This window comes from Ostrea edulis, chromosome 1 (genome assembly GCF_947568905.1).
Source record: "Ostrea edulis chromosome 1, xbOstEdul1.1, whole genome shotgun sequence".
NCBI lineage: Eukaryota > Metazoa > Mollusca > Bivalvia > Ostreida > Ostreidae > Ostrea > Ostrea edulis.
The window spans coordinates 81316100-81337652 of NC_079164.1; the positions used below are offsets into that span (position 1 = coordinate 81316100).

Sequence of the window (21553 nt, forward strand, 5' to 3'; positions counted from 1 at the left end):
GCGATGTGTCCTTTAACTTAAAATAATTATTGATTCTAAGACTTTTAATAATAACAATGTCCTATGCATCTTCATTCACATTTTTATATTTGATTCAATGGTATACTTGTAAAGCACTTTAGGACGAGGATTTATCATAATTTTACGGCGCTGTGATTTGTTTTATTCATTATTAGCATTATTTTGTATTTATAAGTTACCATCTGTGTCTTTAAATTTCAAAATAATTTTTGGGATGGTTATTGAAGTAAAGTGTGGAGTATATACTTGTTAGCTGAATGCATCAGAAAGTTGATCTGTAATTGCTGCTAAATAGGAATGTGAACTTCTATCCTCCGTGGTAAAATACAGATAATCGTGGATCAGTTATGAAATACTCACTTTCTTGATAAAATAAAACATCTGAGATCTATCAAAATTCTAACGCTTGAGGTTTATATTTCCCAATCAGTCGGAAATTATTTCTATAGTTAACATAACACAGCTTATTTCTCCATTTTCTGATGAAGTTGCCACCTATTATTGTCCTTAATATATTCCATATAAGAAGACCGGTAACACGGTCGAAATATTTCAACAAAGTGTTTAGAGTTTTTTCTGTATTTTACTTCCAAAAAAGAGACTTATATATATATATATATATATATATATATATATATATATATATATATAATCATGATAGGGTGATTATGGTATGCAAAATTGTCTTTAAAACATGGCATCTTAATTGATGAAATCGACACGGGTTCTCAGTGTTACAGCTCACGAATACAGATACATTTAATATAGCGTGTTTAGTCAACACCCGAAATGACCTATCTTTTATAAACACAGTGATATGTAAACACATAGTTATCAGTGATTTCCGGAAAGTGCACATGCCCTGAGTTGAGAACTGATATGACGGAGGAGGACCTCTTCTGCGACTGTTCCTGCTGTGTTTGGCCCCACAGACAGGGACCGGAAGAACTTCATGGGACCGAGACAGAGCCACGGAGTGAAGAGATGGTCAGTGTTCCTTCGGGAGACACGCCCCCTTTTTGTTAATTTAACATCGTTTGTTTACATGTAATATTACTAAAGGGGTGTCGTCTACAGAGGTTAATTCTATAATATAAAGGCTCATCGGTAGCATTACATTATTATTAAGCATTATATTTCAAGCTATTTGCATGAATGATTATTAATTTAATGATAATTATACATCAAAGATTTTTTCTCTCGTATTTTAGCGGCCTCTTCTACGGAATAGACACAGTGCCACAAATGATTATTTACCTCGAAAAGATTTTGAGGTTTGTTTTTCCGAATTCCTAATTGTTATAATTTTACTTCTTAGAAATGAAATCAGGAATTATGAAAGATTTTTTTCTTCTCCATTTACAGAGTTTAGACTATGACCGATGTTTCAACAAACCATACGAGGAGTACTTAAGAAACTCTGAAGAGAATGTAAGCAATTTAAGTATTTGAAGAATTTGCTAAATGCTAATTTTGAATCAACAGCTATTTTTATTCAATTTTGATGTAAAATCATTTACAGAAATCATCTACCAAAATAGAGGTCATAAAATGGATTGTGACCTTCATGATAGGATTTTTAACTGGAATGGTAAGTTTTATAGGGTTTTTTTTCTATCGTACATATGACTGGTCGGTCACTTTTTGAATCATTGAATGTAATTAAGAATTGGAGTCAAATGATATATTGTATTAGGGACATTATATATATATATATATATATATATATATATATATATATATATATATATATATATTCACATTTATTCCAAACCCCCCCCCTCTCTCTCTCTCTCTCTCTCTCTCTCTCTCTCTATATATATATATATATATATATATATATATATATATATATCTCACGGAAATGAATTACATTGCATATGGTGAATTGTATTCAATTGACATAAATCCTGTAAATCTAATTTCATTTTTTTTTAAATTGTAGCAAGTGTTAAGCCATATACATACCCTTATACTTTAACAATTTTGAAAAAGAATTCAAATAATCTTGAAGATATTCATATTTAATTTTTCTCTTCAGGTTGCTCTCTTCATAGACTTGATCGTCAATCTTCTGTCATCTGTCAAATTCAGTGTCGTTGACGACTGTATCCTTAAATCAATGAATTGGTTGATATTGGTAGAATTTATCTATACCTTTAACTCGAAATAAAAGACACCACACAGTCCTCCGCATTTGCTTCGTACTCAGATATACTATCAAAAATAGATATTAAAGCAAACTAACAATTGAACTTTCTGACAAACGGGATTATTTCAGCTTCTCCATCGTCAACTTTTCATAACCCATTATCACCTGCGTATGGTGTTTATATCTCTCGACTGATTCGATACGCAAGAGCTTGTTCTGCGTATGGTCAGTTTTTAAATCGAGGCAAGCTACTGACAAACAAGTTGATGTTACAAGGGTTTCAACAGTCTCGTATAAAGTCAGCATTTCGCAAATCCTATGGTCGTTATAACAATCTAGTTTGCCAATACAACATATCATTGGGTCAAATGCTGTCTGTCATGTTGTATACCAGTTGTTAGGCTGTTCATTACATATTAATTTTGACTAAGGATCACCTGATTAACGGCGGATATGAACGGTCGACATGGAATGCTTACTTTTCCTAGACATCTGATCTCACCTCTGGTGTGTCCATGGGACCGTGTTTGCCTTACTCTTAATTTTTATATTCTTTATAAGAATTATGTAATTGATTACTGTTCGTTATTTTGACTTTTTCATTGAAACGGGCAAGATGTTTTGGATAGTCAACCAAAAGATAAACTGTGCCCCTATTTCTGTGCAGGATTAATTAAACAAAAAGTTGGGAAAGTTCAGCATAATCTACTTAAGAATTAAGAAATGAATCATAATTTTTTTCTTGATGACGGTATTTTATCCGATGACACTGTCATCAAGAAAAAAATTATAATATTCATTTCTTATCATTTAATTATGGTTTAGTAAATAGTAAAACAAATAGCTTCTCTCATCAAATGGAAATGACGCGTTACTAAACATGTACGTAAAACTTAAAACAACACTAAATTCTAAATGGCTGTGCATTCGGGCCAGGTAGAGTTACTGAGGAGAATTAAAAATGCAGAAATAGGGTGGGATCATTTAAAAATCTGCTCAAGAACCACTGGGCCAAACAAGTTGAAATTTAGATGAAAGCTTCCTAACATTGCAAATGTAAGTTTGCTAAAATCATGGCCTCCAGGGGTAGGGTTTTACATGCGAAAAAATAGGGAAAATCTTTAAAAATCTTCTCAAGAACCACTAGGCCAGAAAAATGGAAATTTTCATAAAAGCTTCCAGACATAGTGCAGATTCAAGTTTGTTAAAATCATGGTCCCCAGGGATAGGGTGGGGCCACAAAAGGGGATCAAATTTCTATATCCTGATATATATGGGGAATATCTTTGAAAATATCTCTTGAATTATTTAAACTAGGGCTTTCATACGTTCCTTACGGCAAGATATTTCATGTGATCCAATGGTGTGTGACGTTGTGACCTTGACCTGGAAGTTTGACCTACTCTCGATAAAAACCTTGGTATCATGTGTATAAATTTTTGATAACAAGACCTTTCATTTCATATTATGTTATTTGACCTTGAACTCTGAGTTTGGCCTACTTTTAAGAAAACATAACCTTTTAAGTATATCAGGAACTATTTCAGGTAGGGCTTTTATATTTTGTATAGAAATTCTGTGTGACAAGATATTGTGACACATTGGTGTTTGATCCTATGACCTTGAAGTTTGACCTACTAAGAAAAATCTTAACTTTTAATATCTCCTAAAAAATTTAAGGTAGGGCTTTTATGGCAAGACCTTGATATATTTTGGTGTTGACCTTAAACAACGACCGAGCCCATGGACCCCTTGTTTATATTTACATTCTACTTTCGATTTTGTCGTCATTCCCAGTCATTAGAATAGACGTACTATATTTTGGAGAGAGGATGCTTACTCCTCCTAGGCACCTGATCCCACCTCGGGTATATACAACGGCCCAACTCCCTATTTTGTATTGTTTATAGGAGTTATGAGATTGATCACTATTCGTTACCTTCACTTTTCATCAAAGGCAAAAGGCGTTTGAAATATCAATATTTGTAAGTAAATAATACTTATGAAAAGGATATAGCCCATGGCTTGATAATCGAACTATGTTTTAAGCCAATGAAATCATTTGTAACAAACCAAAATAAATATTCCCTGGGATACAAAAGAAATAAGAAAATATACAATAGAGATGAGAGATTATATAACGCAAATGGAAAAATCGAAAACAAAATGGAAAATATACAAAACGAATGAAAAATTACACAATACAATTGAAAAAAATATACATTCATCTTTATTATGAATTCTGTCGCAGATTATGCCAGACGATGGGCTAAATATGATAAAGAAGAACTTGATACATTGTCAGAATGGGTTAAACGCATAAGAGGAATATTAAAATTCCGCATTAGACATATCAATACAAAAGTACGTACCATATATCCTTCTGTGTTTAGTAAACCAGAAGTGATAAAAGAATTAGATAGGTTACATGAAGGATATGTTTTGGTTCCAGCTGACAAAGCTTGTAACAACATTGTCTTTGTTTGTAAGGCTCATTATTACAACGAACTTATCATTAATTCCACTTTTGGTTATCGTACTTATACTCCAACTGCCCTTTCAAAAGATGAAATTCTTCAAAACCATGCTTCAGTTTTACACACATTTAATATCCCAGTCAATGGGTCGAATGAATATGAGTTACCGTACCTATACTGGATTCCTAAACTACATAAAAACCCTTACAAACAAAGATACATTGCTGGATCCAGTAAGTACTCTACCAAGCCCCCATCTTTGCTCCTCATGAAAATATTAACAGCTGTAAAGGAGGAACTTCAAACTTACTGTGCGACTACATACGCCAGAAGTGGTGTTAATCAATGTGGATTCTTAAAAAATCTAAAGAAGTTTTAGTGAACTTGAAATCGCAAACTTTTCCCAATCAATAACGTCAAAACCTATGACTTTTCAACACTTTACACGACCATTCCTCATGATAGATTAAAAACTAGACTTTTTGACATCATAGACAGTTGCTTCTTCAACAAAAACGAAAAACAGAAATATTCATATCTAGTAATCAATCATCCAACAAATTACTTTGTTAAACACCACTCTGATTCCACGCACAAGTACTCTGAAGTTGAAATAAAAAATATGTCAGAGTTCCTCATTGACAATATTTTCGTAGCCTTTGGTGATCAGGTCTTCCAACAGTCTGTTGTAATCCCATGGGCACGAATTGTGCTCATTTGTTAGCTGACCTGTTTCTATATTCATATGAAGCAGAAATTATTCAAAAACCTCTACGTCAGAAGAAAAAATCTCTAGCTGTGGCCTTCAATTCGACATTTAAATATATCGACGACGTTTTGTCTATTAACAATAATAACTTTAATTCATATGTCGATTCGATATATCTCTGTGAGATCGAAATAAGACACCTCAGAGTTGTCCACTTCAATTTCATACTTAGATATTTTATTGAAAGTAGACATTAACGGCAAACTGACAACTCAACTGTATAACAAACGGGATGATTTCAGCTTCTCCATCGTTAACTTCCCATATTTATGTAGCAATCTTCCATTATCACCTGTATATGGTGTTTATATCTCTCAACTGATTCGATACGCAAGAGTTTGTTCTGCCTATAGTCAGTTTTTAAATCGAGGCAAGCTACCGGTACTGACAAACAAGTTGATGGTACAGGGGTTTCAACAGTCTCGATTGAAGTCAGCATTTCGCAAATTCTATGGTCGTTATAACGATCTAGTTCGTCAACACAACCTATCATTGGGTTAAATGCTGTCTGGCGTGTTTCATACCGATTGTTAGGTCGTTCTTAGCACACTGATTTTGACTACGGAGAACTCCGTTTACCTGATCAGGATATAGGGTTCACGGCGGGTGTGACCGGTCGACAGGGGATGCTTACTCCTCCTAGGCACCTGATCCCACCTCTGGTGTGTCCAGGGGTCCGTGTTTGCCCAACTCTCTATTTTGTGTTGCTTATGGGAGCTATGAAATTGATCACTGTTCGTTATCTTCACCTTTCATACAATACAATTGAAAAAAGTAATACAAATGGAAAATTACAATACAAATGGTTATTATTTTCAATACAAATGAAAATTATCAAATATTGCAACGTTTGCCATGTCATAGTTTTGATAAGAAAACATATTTATTCTTCATTTTATTTAAAGACATTGTTTTTAGTAATTACACAATCCTTACATGTACTAATTAGCTATATCTCAGTGTTCTAAGGATGGCTGTCTCGTGCTGTCTCTTCTGTATCTGCTTTTGTTCAACGTTGGTTTTACCATTATTGCTTCTTTTCTAGTCGTCACAGAGGTACAATGGGAAGTTTCTCTATTAACTGAAATAACACCTCAATATTGGTAAAACGATATAACAATTTTATATATTAACTTATCATCTGTATGTTCCCAGCCCGTGGCAGGAGGTTCGGGGATTCCCGAGATAAAATGTTACCTGAATGGGGTCAAGATTCCCCGTGTTGGACGTCTTATGACTCTCGTCTCCAAAGCCGTGGGGGTTCTCTTCAGTGTGGCGGGAGGTAAGAAATCAGACGGGAGCACGAGGGGACAATTGTTACATAAACGTATATATGGCATTGTTTCGCGCTATCGTCATCAGTTGGGGAAAAAAAGGATCTGCAAAAATGAATTACGTAACCAAAGATGCAAGTTATTACTATAATAAAACTGTGGATCTATTCTTAATTTCGAATGCACCGGGTTAATTTAATTTTACGAAATTTACAATTTCAAATCTTATTTTGTATTTCATTTCCACTCAGTAATTATAAAAAAGGAAACCGGAACCACATATATAGACAAAAGTGGACTATATATCACGTCCAGGCATAGAACGTTAAATATTGTCGTTCGACACGAGACATGTGATATGTGTTCGTTAATACTGCATCGTATGATAATGCGTAAAAATACAACAAGTGTATGAAAATACGTCGATAATCGCTTTGTAAAACAGTCATACATGTCAATGCTTTTTGGTCTTATACAACCATTATTTATCTGGTCTTAGAAAAGTTCTCTCTGCATTTGTTTAGGGTTATTTGTTGGAAAGGAAGGTCCCATGATACACAGCGGTGCTATTATTGGAGCAGGTGTCCCTCAGGTATTGTATAATGGTGTATATTTATGCAAATGACGTGTATTATGAGATATACATTGTAGACCAATTTTAGCTTTCCATTTTCAAATTACCACAATAAACATTATACATATGTTATCCTCTATTCTAAAATATTATCATTCCGTGACAAATCAAAGGTAATATATATACATATAACAATCAAACCTAATATATATACATATAACTATGCACATGGCGTTTAATCGTGGAGAAAATTGCCATTCAGGAGCTGGGCCCTCCCTCTCCCAAATAAACATGGATCGTAAGGAATTTCAATGAAATAGCTTTATTCTCATTAACTAATTTACATCAGTATAGAGAACATATTAGATGCATGTATTCAGCATGTACAGTACATTGTGTCTCTCAACATGGACGATTTTTGTTTCTTTCAGATATACTCTTGTTCAAATGTATGAAAAATTGAGAAATCCATTATGATTTATTGAATCTCTGAATAACACTACCATAAAGATACATCAATATTCTATAAAATGTAGCGCTAATAGTTTTTATTTTTATCTTATTTTATTAGTTCATTTCGAAAATTTTCAATTTCATTCACCTAAAAATTAGTAGCATTTGTTATTATCATACCCTATAAAGGTTAACTATATTATCTTTTTTATATTTGATTAATCTAGTTTCAAAGCATTGCGTTACGGAAGATCAACATAAAGAAATACAGCTTTTTCAGATCGGACCGGTATGTGATATATGATTCAAACTGAACACTAAAATAGCGGTGAAATGATAGGAAATGCATGTAAGAATATTGCAATTACAAATAACATCAACTTCTTTTGTCGCAATTGCATAACCATAATTATAACTGTGGATGCAGCATATTTAATGTAATCTATTCTTATATTTTCTTGTACCTTGTTGATTTTGTTATCACAAAGGTTAACGATTTCTCTCTGTTTGATTAGTGACAAGAGGGACTTCGTATCCAGTGGAGCCGCAGCAGGTGTCGCAGGTAATTAGTTTGGTTTTCTTTTCGAGATTAAGACTCCATTATTGAATAACTTTTGTGTATTAAAGATATTTGGGATCTCGGAATCTATATCTTTACCTCATTTCCGAAATATTGACATTTTTGAAAGGTCAATAGTGTAACTGAACTTCTTTACTGAGAGTGTCCAGGCAATTTACTTTTATTTTTGCGTTGGTAGTCTGGAATGTAATTTTTATTAAGAAAATTATTGAAATATAATGAATATATTGAATTAGTCACATCAATTTGGTGAAATAGATCTATCGACACTTCTTGTGTATGAGATTCGTAATGCCACACAGAACAATGTTAATTTATCATATAACTAAATGTAGTGTCACCTTTCTTTCTTTTTTAAAATTATTTTTTAATTTTGTTTCTATGATCTGAAATAAAATATTCTTTTAACAAACTTCTCGAAAATTTTCGGGGTAGCATATAGTCGCTATCGCGTCTGTCTATCCTTCCGAGCTCATATCTCCTAAACCTTTCATCAGAAAGATCAGGTATCGATCATATACATGTATCACACATAAACGACTTTCAGTTAAACCGAAAGGTCAACGTCAACCAGAACGTGTACCTTGTTTATGAAAAAAAAACCTACCTTTCAACAATATTTCAACTATTATTGCTCTTTTGGACCAAGGAATCTTAAGGTCATTTCTGGAAAGGAAAAAATCCTTATTTCAACAGTTTTTTAACAGGTAATGATAATATATCACACAAATAAGTAATAGGGAAATGACTTTCAGACAATGGTCACTCAAAGTCATTTAGTAAAGATCATTTAACATAAACCTTATACAATGTGTATAAAAAACCTTCATTTCAACAGTATTTCAACAGTGCAAGTCATTCGTCATATGAAGTAGTTTGTTGGTAAGATTCATTCTAGGGAGCATCCATCAATTTTACTGATATTCTTGTTTCCCCTGTTTTACATACCAGCTGCGTTTGGCGCACCTATTGGTGGGGTCCTGTTCATCAGTTTTAATGATATTCTTGTTTTCTGTTTTACATACCAGCTGCGTTTGGTGCACCTATTGGTGGGATCCTGTTCATCAGTTTTATTGATATTCTTGTTTTCTGTTTTACATACCAGCTGCGTTTGGCGCACCTATTGGTGGGGTCCTGTTCAGTCTGGAAGAGGGATGTTCCTTTTGGAATCAGAAACTGACCTGGCGATCTGTAAGACCCCCCCCCCCCTCTCTCTCTCTCTCTCTCTCTCTCTCTCTCTCTCTCTCTCTCTCTCATGAAATAATTAATGATTGAGGTCATAAAGGTAGATGTTTCCATTACAGTTCTTTTGCTCCATGGCAGCGACATACAGTCTGAACTTTTTCCTCTCTGGAGTCAACACAGGGAACTGGGGATACTTTTATCTTCCAGGGCTTATCAATTTTGGGGTGTTTAAGGTACTCGTTGTATTCATTTAACGCTGTCTGATTGTTTACTATACATCTCATGGAATGCCTGCTTATGTGTATAATTGAAAATTAAATTTCACTTTTAAAACATGGATCTCGTGTATTTCGATTATCGGCACAAAACATCATGTTAAAAATATCAAGTTCTGTTTCGTTGAAAGGAACTTAAGAAGGGAATTCCCATTTCTTATGTGGCGGAGTTTACGTCAACCATTATTCAAAGTATATACGCAAACAATCTGATACGTTTGAAATAGTACGAAGCAATTGATGCGATTTTAATTTCAACTCTACTAAATCCAATTGTTCTGGAAATGATCTGAGTTTTTCATTTTAAAAATCCTCTTTTCACATTCTACTATACATCATTCTGTAAAAAAAATTTGCTGAACATATTGAAAGAAATAATAAAGCTCGTGTTGCATCTCTGATGTTAATCATTCTCTCATTTATTTGTACTTTTATCATTGAATATCTTTCCAGTGTGCCAATGAGAGTGGAATTGGTTGTCACCTTTGGAATGCCGTCGATCTGATAGTCTTTATTTTCATGGGGCTTCTGGGTGGTGTATTTGGTGCCTTGTTTAACACTATCAATCTGCTCCTCACACAACACAGAATGAAACATGTACAAAAGAAACACAAGTTTATCAGGTGATGCACTCACAAAAGCTAAAAAATTATATAGCTAAAAAATTATAAATAACTTTCTGACAATGCAACTCATAAGAAAACAAACCAAAAACCATGAATAACTTTCTAATAACTCATTAAAAACAAAACCATAAATATTAACTTTCTGACAACTCATAAAATCATGCAAGTGATGTGTCGCGGGGAGTCCTCTATCAAAGATACAAAGTACCGCGCGAACCAAAAAAAAGAATAAAAAAAGAAAAAGAAAAAAAAAAGAAAAAAAGAGAACATTTTAACAATGAAACATAATATCGAACAATGTTTCAACTTTTTATCAATTTAAAGTACAAAGCAGACAGATATTGAATAATGTCCATATTTAAGCTTGTAAATGTTTAGTTATCCACGAAAGGTATAAATCAATCCACACTACACCCTGACGTAACTTTGGTATGTCTCTGTGTAGGATACTGGAGGCAATTCTGGTTGCTGCGCTCACTTCCACTGTGTCTTTCTCGGCCGCCATGCTTCTAGGAGAATGCAGAGTCATGTCATCTAGTCAGGTTACACCATCCACCTTTCCTCTGCTTTCCATTTGTCATTCTTCATCATATTTCTTTTTAATCTCGGCTTGATTTTAGACATCTATTTTTTTTTCTTCTAATAGTTCACAAGTCTAGTACATGTCATATAATCAGCTAAAGAATATTTAATAGCAGGAAAATGGTACAACACCACTGATTGACGAATCTGTCAGAACGTACTTTTGTCCTGACGGCCAGTATAACGACATGGCCACTCTCTTCTTTAATTCACAAGAAGAAGCAATCAAACAACTGTTTCATCAAGAAGGTATTTATTAGTAAAAATTTGTATAAGAAGAATTCAATTACACTTTGATCAAAGAGACAAATATTTTTTTCTGTATAACAAATTAACTTTTTTCTGAAAAGGTTTAGCATATGAAAGAGAAAAAATTGCAATTGGACTCATTCTATAGGTCTATTTGTAATGTTCATATTGTCGTATGAACTACATACAAATACTCTCAACCTTTCCTTCTGTTTTTCTGGCATCGGATCTAACAAACATGATCAAATGTAAGATCAACGCCACCCCACTGAAAAACTGGAATATCGCGGCTCCGAAAGCGAAGTAGAAATCCATTGCAAGGGTGTTATCGGTCATGTGATAAAACCATTCAAATGTTTTAACTTTCGGATTAAGAATAGCCTGATAATTCTGGCTGTACTGTACCACTCCTTTGAAAATCAAAGCAGCTGAAATATAGAAAAACTTAAGAGAGGTTATGGAAAAAATTGACTGAATAACGATTCAAACTTTATCTGTTGTAATTTCTTTTGAAAGTCTAGTCCAAAAAACGATCTACAAATAAGTTAGTAGTCCGTAAAACAGTGTGAGAAATACACAATGCTGAGTTTCTTGATTATTTCCATGCACCACTAGGTTTACAGACTTTAGTTAAAGAAGAGTTTAACATAAAACCATTATCTTTCAAAATCATCTCAAATGGAAAAACTGGGGTGGTTTTTTTTTTCTGGTTCAAGATTATGAATCAGTTTACCTACCGGAGATAACACACAAACACGTGCTCCCAAGCAGACACCCAATCTGAAGCTTCTTAATCGTGAGAAAGTAAGGTACCAGGGACGGTATGACAAGTACACAGGCTGATATCGAAGCAAATCCAATACCCGCCAACTCATATCGTAAAACCTCTTCTCTCCAGTCTGTAAAAAATCCACATATTTACTAAACCACAGGTTGTCCCAGTTGATATTTCATTTGGTTCTCTCTCTCTCTCTCTCTCTCTCTCTCTCTCTCTCTCTGTGTGTGTGTGTGTGTGTGTGTGTGTGTGTGTGTTTAATATATCAATATATTGTACGAACTCTCTAAACTGAGACTCATTTACATAATTATATATACATTGTATATATAAATACAATTCCGTTGTTTCGTATTACTAGACTTTTGAATACAGTATATATTTTTCTTCATACCGATCCCGATGATGATACGCACTGTCTGAACTGGCCTATACATGCTGGTATCGAAACCTTGCGTTCTGATACTAACTACAAATGCTGGTATCGAAACCTGGCTTTTGATACTAACTACAATTGCAGCCTTGTAGTTTGCATTTTAATACCCTTTTATAGTTACAATATCTCAATTTAGTTTATTAGTTTATAATTCTTATACTTTTTATGACACTACGTCACAAGTTGACGATTTAAATTTTTTGTGAAATTATTTGCATCGATCGATTGATTTGTCTATCATCGTAGCTCAGTGGTTAAAGCATTAGGCTGGTGAGCCGCATATCTCGAGTTCAAATCCGCCAGTCTTTTGTTCATAAGTGTTTAAATATATTTTGAAAATCATGTTTTTATCCGAATTTGCATATTTTCTCCCCTTTTGGCACATATACTTATTATAGATCATCACATCTTTTATTACTAAATCAGTTTGTACTGATTTGAGAAACTATTTCAGGGTGTGGTGAGCCATCTTGATAACGATGTAGATTTTAAATATTTGTCAAAATTTCATAGTGTGTAGGTTGTGATATTTGATTATGTCTCAAAAGACTCGGGTCGCGTCGATAATTTGAGGTTTTAATAATAGCGTCGTGGCCTTTTCAATGCCTGTATAAATTTCTTATTGGCCTTTGATCCTTTTAGATCCAAGACTTTAAAGCGAAAGTAAAGTAATTTTGTTTAAATTTTTTGAAGGAATTAAATTGTGTCCAAATGACTCGTACAAGTCATTTTGTGTTAAAAATAACAATTTTATGCATTTATCTGCATTTCTTTCAAAAATTTAAATCGATTATAATCTTCAAATTATGTCCCTTGAATCTTTGCTTTTGGTGATGACAATAAGCAAGGTTTTACGATTTTCAAAATCCTCCTGATTAGACGTCTATCATTACAGCTCAAAATTATCCAAGCATATGCACTGTAATTGATTTCATTTTGATCAAATTCTAAGCGCCCTATATCAAACTTGATGTAAAACATCAAGGCCTGGTTCCTTAAGAAAGTTCAAAGTACCTGTATTGTTTGTGTATTCCTCCATATAAACATTGTACCTGTTGTGATATAGTGTGTCGTAATCATTGATGACTGTGAGCCTCCAGGGAGATTGATAAGCATTTATTTGGTACACGGCGGGATGGTACATTTGATTGTCGACTTCGATAGCTCCTGTTACATACTGATCCCATTTTGCATCTTTCCTCAATGATATTCCTTGAAGCGTCAAAGCAATTGCTATCATTAGAATGCAAGACACTCTGAACGCAATAAAGGTGCGATTTCCGGAGCATCCCATATTCCTCTTTCAAATCAGTAGTGAACGTCAGAGGCAGAATTCAAATTATAAATGCCCAACGTCCATGTCACAGTTTTAAATCATAAAATTTAGTCGCAAAGTTGGTGAATTTACAAAGATTGATCAGTCTTGAGCAGTTCTTAGTTCTTTTGTTCAGTAGGTAATACCAATAAGCCTCTGTCAAATAGTGAGGGGAAAGGGAAGATTTTCTGAATTAGAAAAGTCTTTGGAGGCGTAGTGTAATCTCAATAAATATTGGATATTTAGTTTGATGCAAAGTTTTTAAATCTGTTTCACGTGCACACCATCGAATAAAGAACAAAGAAATAGTATGTATAATGTAATAATGTTTTGTTTACCAGCCTGTAGATAACCTACATTTATGACTGACAGTATGCAACCTTTGCACTTAAAATCAATGACGTGCAGATCGTCTTTGAACACTTTACTCTTGTATCCTTCACTTATGTAGACCCCAGTACCACAGTACCAGGAAGATATTTTTGTACAATTAGTTTTCCCGATTGTTTTCTTTTCTTCAGTATGATTATGTTATTCGGTTTAGAATCAAATATATTTTGATAATAAAATAAGTTTATAAGTTGACAAACTTCAACTATTGTTTATGTGTAAGACGTTTAAATTTCATTAATAAAGGTAAATTCAGCATGGTTATCCTGGTATGTTTTTCTATTGTTTATGTGAGAGACGTTTGAATTTCCTTATTAAAGGTAATTTCAGCCTGGCTACAGTGGTCTGTTTTTCGTTTGTTTATTTGTGTGTGTTTGGTTGGGGGGTTGTTGTTTGTTTGTTGGGTTTTTTTTGTTTGTTTGTTTGGGTTTTTTTTGGGGGGGGGTTGTTTGTTTGTTTGTTTGTTTTTTTGCTTTTTTTTTTTGCTGTTTTCCGCCATACTCAACAATTTTTCAGTTAATGTGTGAGACGTTTGAATTTCATTATCAAAGGTAAATTCAGCCTGGCTACCTTGGCCTGTTTTTCGTTTGTTCATGTGTGAGACGTTTGAATTTCATTATCAAAGGTAAATTCAGCCTGGCTACCTTGGTCTGTTTTTCGTTTGTTCATGTGTGAGACGTTTGAATTTCATTATTAAAGGTAAATTCAGCCTGGCTACCTTGGTCTGTTTTTCGTTTGTTCATGTGTGAGACGTTTGAATTTCATTATTAAAGGTAAATTCAGCCTGGCTACCCTTGGTCTGTTTTTCGTCTTCTTTTTCATCCTCTCCTGTTGGACGTACGGTGTTCACGTCCCAAGCGGCCTGTTTGTCCCCTCCCTGCTTTGTGGAGCTGCTTATGGACGATTTGTTGCCACAGTGCTCGTTAAGTGAGTAAAAGTTTCACATTCTATTCATCATCTGCGGTCAATGTAAAAACTAGAAAATGAATCCTCTGACCTAACTTCCTTACTCAAAGCATACACTAGTCCTAAAGAGTCATGTATTTAAATCAACCTTTATTTATTTTTCTGTATGAGAAGACTAGATACTGTTGGGCCTATTTTGAACCCCTTATATGACTTTCAATTCTTTGAAGCACATAATGCGTAAATTTGATGAAGAGCTGTACACGATCATTTTTGTTTTATCTCACTTTACTCTTAGAGCGCACACATTTTCGTACCATTTTCTTCTGCATAGATACATGGTCTCATGAACAAGACTCATATTTTGATAAATAAATCTCTCAAAGAGTTCCTCATTGATGAAAATAGTAATGAATAAGTGAAGATAACAAACAGTGATCAATCTCTTAAATCCTATAAAGAATACAAAATGAAAAGAAGAGCAAAAAACGGAACTCTGGGCATACCAGGTGGGATCAAGTGCCTGGGTAGAGAAAGCATCCCATGTTGACTGGGCACATACGCCGTGAGCCCTATATCTTGATCAAAGTAAACGGAGTAATCCATAGTCAGAATCAGTATATGAAAAACGGCTTAAAAGTTGGTATGAAACACGTCAAACAGCAATTGATCCAATGATAGGTTGTCAACTTATTTTTCATAAGCTTGCCTTGATTCAAAAATTGATCATACGCAGAACATGCTCTCGTGTATCGAATCAGTTGAGAGTCATAAACATTATATATAGGTGATAATGGATTATTGCTACACAAATATGGGAAGTTGACGATGAAGAAGTTGAAGTAACCTTGTTTGCTATAAAGTTGTGGCATTAGTTTACCGTTGACATCTATGTTCAATAGCATATCCAAATATAAAGCAGTTGTGGAAGACAACTTTATATCAGACTTTGATAACTTTATATCAGCCCTCGGTCACTTTTTTTTTACCGATACAATTTTCAACATAAAATTTCAGAATCGGGTATGCAAATCATGAAAACTCCGGTACATTTGCATTAATTGGTGCCGCGGCATTTCTTGGTGGCGTTGTACGGATGACCATCAGCCTCACCGTGATTCTGATAGAATCTACCAATGAAATCAGCTATGGACTTCCTTTGATGCTTGTATTAATGGTATAGCATATTTTGTTGACCTAAAGTTTTTACATTATTTAAAGACAGAATTACTTTTGAATCAAAGGGGGGTGATTATGAGTACACATCATGTTTCAATTTTCAGGTTGCCAAATGGAGCGGTGATTACTTTAATGAGGGATTATATGACATCCATATCAAATTAAAAGGAGTTCCCCTCTTAGAATGGGAAGTCCATCACGGAACAGAGAGGCAAATTCATCCTTTCTTGATTAAGTTTAAATGTTAAAAGTTCAATTTATGAATTGGATAACCTTTTCAAAATTATTTTGTAGAGTTTAAGGAGTTTATATTGTGTTTCAGGCTGAAAGCACACGATGTCATGGACGAATCTTTAAGTTATGTATTCACAGTTTCACGTGTTTCGTCTCTCATACGCATGCTACGCACAACAGCACACAACGCATTTCCGGTTGTCTCCAGGGTCGAAAGAATCAGCATCAATGTTAGTTTCAGATAGCTTCTTTGAAAAATTCTGTAATTTTGATTTATATTTTATGAAATTGTGGTATAATTTTTAAATAATAAATCACGTATTGTGCATGGTTCTTAACTGGACTGCTACTTAATTGTGTAAAGCTGAATTTTTCAACAATTTAACAGGAAGAACACGCAGGTTCGACTGAAGACACTAATGAAGATGTTCAAGAAAGGCGAGTATGCTTTATGATGACGTGTGGTTTATTTTTTGTAGTCATCAATGGGGTTGTATTGTACATGTATATAGCATTGTAGGAAAGTAAATAAAATACCTACTTGTGTCGTGTTAAACTCCCTACAACGCCTAAACCAATACTATGTTTGACGACCCCCCCCCCCATTTTCGACAAATCTGTAAAATATGCCCTGAATCATTGAAATTCATTGCTATTTATCATTTTAAAAAAATGAAATATCTGTCTTCCTCACCTTTCCGTATGCATCAAATGGTCGTCCGCTGAGAGGGAACAACAAAGAAGTTATAGACAACCGCACACAGCAAAACTGAGATTGTCGTCATCTTTACAGTTCGTGTTTCGTGTTATAGTACCAGTATTGTAGCATAGACCCCCCCCCTCCCCCCCCCCGTATAGAACTCCCTTCCCCTGTAAAAATGGACCCGGATTAGATTTCCCCCATGGGAAAAGCACAATTGTATGTTATTTACCCACATTGAACAAAGTCAGTATAGAGTTGTGGTAGTGTTAGATTTATGGCCTTTCTATATATAAAAAAGAAAGCCCTGTGATAGAATTCCCTCCTCTTGATTCCGGATTGTTCCATTTTGGCGCATTTAGCGCATCATTCAATAATACAGATCACGAAGTTTTTTATGTTAAGTTTCGTTTTAAAAAATACAAATTTTAACTTTATTGCACCACTGCATGTTGATTTACAGGAAATGTATGTCATGTTTACATGTAATATCTATAAACATTTCCCCGAAAGACCCATGACATGTATATGTAGTCATTGAAAGTAATGGTGCTACAACAGAATGATGTACGCCTACCTAAAAAAGACTTTTTGCACTCATTCAATGACATGGGAAAGTATGAAATGGAAATTGGTATAACATTTTGTACAGACTTTACCATTGCTAAAACACATTTATTAATCGCTAAATTTTCCTTTATGAGCATTTTCACTCAAATTTACACATTAATATATATATATCTAATTTTTTTAAAAAGGCACTGTATCCTAAAGTTTTTGCACATATTATATTTAATCTAGATTGTTGTGTGATCAAATGATAGGGATCAATTGTTTTAAGAAAAGCAAGATGTGTTTGTGAAACATAAATGCCACCGATAATGGCCAATTCCAAAGATTGCCAAGGTCACAAGCAAAAATATCTTGGTACCAGTAGAAATATCTTGTCGCAAGAAATGTTCATGTGCAATATGAAAGCTCTAATATTTACCATTTAGAAGTTATGGCCAATGTTGTTGTTTTTTAAAAGCAGGTCAAACTCCAAGGTCAAGGTCACAGGGTAAAAAATGTTGGTAACCACTGAAAGGTCTTGTCACAAGAAATACTCATGTGAAATATCAAAGCTCTAGCAGTTACTGTTCAAATGTTATTAGTAAGGTTAAAGTTTCAGACAGAATGACAGGCAGGACAAAAACAATATGCCCCCCGATCTTCGATCTCGGGGCATAAAAAGTCTAAATTCAATTTATTTGGGGTATCTGATGCCGTTCAGATGACCAGATGTACAAAATAATCATTCAGTGCTTTAAGGAAGATCATTACTGTATTATGGGGGTGTTATGCTGCTATTTTTACTTTCAGTGAAGACGGGATACTCACTGCGCAAAAATGGCGTTTCAAAGGATTAATTATGAGACATACCCTAGTCACTTTACTTGACAGGGACGTTTACTTTCAAGAGCAAAATGGGGTATGTACTTTTTACTGATCACCTTCCTTCATGTAAACTTTAGAACTATCTTCAAATAACCTTTTAGTTGTGCGAGAGATAATCATGTTGTGTTACTGTGTCGTCCTCACCAAGAAATGGAAGTCTATAATATGACTAGTTTTAAATAGTCACATTGCAAAATTTCATATGATCAAATCAAATTAGCCAGAAAAACAGTCTTTGTACACGATCACCACTGGAGTTATTCCTGGGACAACATAACACGTTTTCAAGTTATATAAAACTTCCTTCTCAACTTCGCTACGATTTCGTAATTTACACACTATGATGAAGTTTTAGTTCCTGAAATACAAGTACTGCGTCGATGATACTCCGTCATTTATTTGCAATCCAGATCAATACTTTTAATGCTCAGAGCTTTCATAACACTTTACAAAGTGACTATCTGGTGGCAGAACTTGTCAGATTAGGGTGACATCATTGGTGTTTTGTATGTGTTTCATCAATTCACTATGAAAAACAGCATGTCTTGCCTCACGATTTGTGGCGTCCAAATCAGATTTGATGACGTTTTCTCACTTTTATGACGATGTTTCTTAAATACATGTACGGTGTCATTCCAATTTAGCCACCATTGTAAGTACTAGTGCAACCCATCCCCCAATCACACTTACTAGAATTTAATTTAATGTAGAAATCAGTGAAAATGACTAGATATGGTATTAGCCAATTTTAGCCATAAAACACAAAAATTGGAGTGAAAAATTTGACCTTGGAAACATTTATTAAACTTTAATTTGTACAGAATAAAACCATAGATAGGATGACAACAATTTCGCGCCATTTTGTGTTACATGATGTCGGAAAAGAAGTGATTTCGCACTATCTTAGTTATATGACGTCGGAAATGAAGTAATCTAGAGTCTGTTATTACATACAGGTATTTTGATACTTTCCCTATACGTTGTATACAGAATATCCGAGCTTTTCATGAGCATCAATACTGGGGGACTACTGTAACTCAACTGTGCTGTCACACCTGCTTACAAACACATAGTCCGATATTTCGGACTAACAAACACAGCGATTGTGGCGTCACATATATAATGTAAGCTTAACACGTCATCTGATACCGATGATATAATAAAAAAAATTTGAGCTTCTAGAATTGGAAGTACATTGGATTTGAAAAATATGTAATAAAATGTTATTGACGACCGAATGTGGAATATTTCTGACTTTCTATGAATTACTCATATAAGTACATACACCCATCATCAAAACAATCCTAACCAGATTTTGTCTTTTGTCCAAGGCATGTTTTAAATCACATTTTACCACTTTGGAATTGCTGCCTGTAGGTCCAAGAGATCTAAAATGCAATTTGTATCCAATCATACCTACTACAACGTCCGCTTGGGTGCTACGGAGTTTGATTACATACCAAGTGCATTTTATATCTCAATGAATTGAAAGAATGATATGCTAGGGCTAGGAATGATAGGGCTCACGGCGGGTGTGACTGGTCGAAAGGGGATGCTTACTCCTCCTAGGCACCTGATCCCACATTTGGTATATCCAGAGGGGGGGGGGTCTGTGTTTGCCCAACTATCTATTTTGTATTGCTTATAGGAGTTATGAGATTGATCACTGTTCGTTATCTTCGCCTTTCATTTGCTATTTCTTCAATAAATTTTGAAAACAAACTGCCTTCAAAACACTGAAAGATTTATGAAACTTGGACTGGTTTTTTCCCAATACCGAAACCATTTGGAGGGGAGGGTGTGTAAAGACTAAACAAAAGCCGCTGGCCTGCTTAAGCTATATAGAGCTAATGGTACATACAATATCTATGATTTTCCGTTAATAACGGTAACTTTCTCATTGAAACAAAATGTCTTCGTCTAACAATCGGATTTTCCACAATGATGTATCGACACCTATACATGTACCTTCAATGTTGTAGAGTTGCGTGGTTGATAAACATGTACACATATTTGTTGTGGTTTTCCTAAAGTCAGTTCATGAAGAAAAAGGATATTTCTGCCAATGAATACATATGCAGCAACAGTACGATAGGAAAATGAAAGGTGAAGATAACGAATAGTGATCAATCTCATAACTCCTATAAGCAATACAAAATAGATAGTTGGGCAAACACGGACACCTGGGTACACCAGAGGTGGGATCAGGTGCCTAGGAGGAGTAAGCATTCCCTGTCGACCGGTCACACCCGCCGTGAGCTCTATATCCTGATCAGGTAAACGGAGTTATCCGTAGTCAAAATCAGTGTGCCAAGAAAGGCCTAACAATCGGTATGAAACACGTCAGACAGCATTTGACCCAATGATAGATTGTATTGACGAACTAGATTGGTATAGCGACCATAGAATTTGCGAAATGCTGACTTCAATCGAGACTGTTGAACCCCTGTACCATCAACTTGTTTGTCAGTAGCATGCCTCGATTTAAAAACTGACTATACGCAGAACAAGCTCTTGCGTATCATTCGTCAACGTATTTTTTTTAAAACATCAATAAATATGATCTGTAAGTATATTTTTTAAAAAAATCAATAAATATGATCTGTTAGTTTCTCTCTCATTTAAATTCATGCTAACCAAAGTAATATTGGGTGGCATAAAATAACAATGATTCCAAATGATTACAAAAAAGTTAAATCATTAGAGTTTTTTCTGCTGAAAATTTTACATAAGGAGATAGCTATATTAGACAATAGCATAGACTTGATATCAGAATTTATAAAAGACATAACGTTTGAACCAAATCAGGCCTGTGAAGAGGGTCTTCATTTTTTAAAACTAAAACAAAGTTTATCTTATTTTGATGACGGTTGTGTGTGCAAATGTCTTATTATTGGTAATATTAAGAGATGACATAATTGACAAGTAAATTTGATTTTCTTTTCACGAGTTTTGTACTTTTGT

The 21553-nt window shown here is 34.4% G+C and overlaps 2 protein-coding genes across 5 annotated transcripts in view; one reads left to right on the forward strand and one right to left on the reverse strand.

The window, feature by feature from the left end:
* The first annotated feature begins 808 nt into the window (after positions 1–808).
* The window catches only part of LOC125678910 (H(+)/Cl(-) exchange transporter 6-like), a 60876-nt gene continuing 40131 nt past the window's right edge, over positions 809–21553 (forward strand). Inside the window, exons 1-21 of one of the 4 annotated variants that reach the window (XM_048917707.2) lie at positions 809–1008; positions 1233–1295; positions 1387–1452; positions 1544–1612; positions 2063–2129; positions 6369–6475; positions 6575–6701; positions 7218–7285; positions 7948–8009; positions 8236–8282; positions 9406–9491; positions 9605–9718; positions 10214–10383; positions 10832–10928; positions 11082–11217; positions 14907–15060; positions 16057–16216; positions 16323–16429; positions 16541–16682; positions 16841–16890; positions 18515–18623. In XM_048917707.2, the coding sequence (XP_048773664.2) occupies positions 901–1008; positions 1233–1295; positions 1387–1452; positions 1544–1612; positions 2063–2129; positions 6369–6475; positions 6575–6701; positions 7218–7285; positions 7948–8009; positions 8236–8282; positions 9406–9491; positions 9605–9718; positions 10214–10383; positions 10832–10928; positions 11082–11217; positions 14907–15060; positions 16057–16216; positions 16323–16429; positions 16541–16682; positions 16841–16890; positions 18515–18623 (2109 nt within the window). In that variant the 5' untranslated portion in view covers positions 809–900. The remainder of the gene's footprint in view (positions 1009–1232; positions 1296–1386; positions 1453–1543; positions 1613–2062; positions 2130–6368; positions 6476–6574; positions 6702–7217; positions 7286–7947; positions 8010–8235; positions 8283–9405; positions 9492–9604; positions 9719–10213; positions 10384–10831; positions 10929–11081; positions 11218–14906; positions 15061–16056; positions 16217–16322; positions 16430–16540; positions 16683–16840; positions 16891–18514; positions 18624–21553) is intronic. The other 3 variants (XM_048917725.2, XM_048917718.2, XM_048917733.2) reach the window with 3 other exon arrangements.
* Positions 11205–13772, reverse strand: LOC125679048 (uncharacterized). The gene is made up of 3 exons (XM_048917959.2): positions 13443–13772; positions 11955–12116; positions 11205–11645 (listed from the first exon to the last, which is right to left on the reverse strand). Exons 1-3 carry the CDS (start codon positions 13720–13722, stop codon positions 11398–11400), a joined length of 690 nt encoding a protein of 229 aa, XP_048773916.2. The 5' UTR covers positions 13723–13772; the 3' UTR covers positions 11205–11397.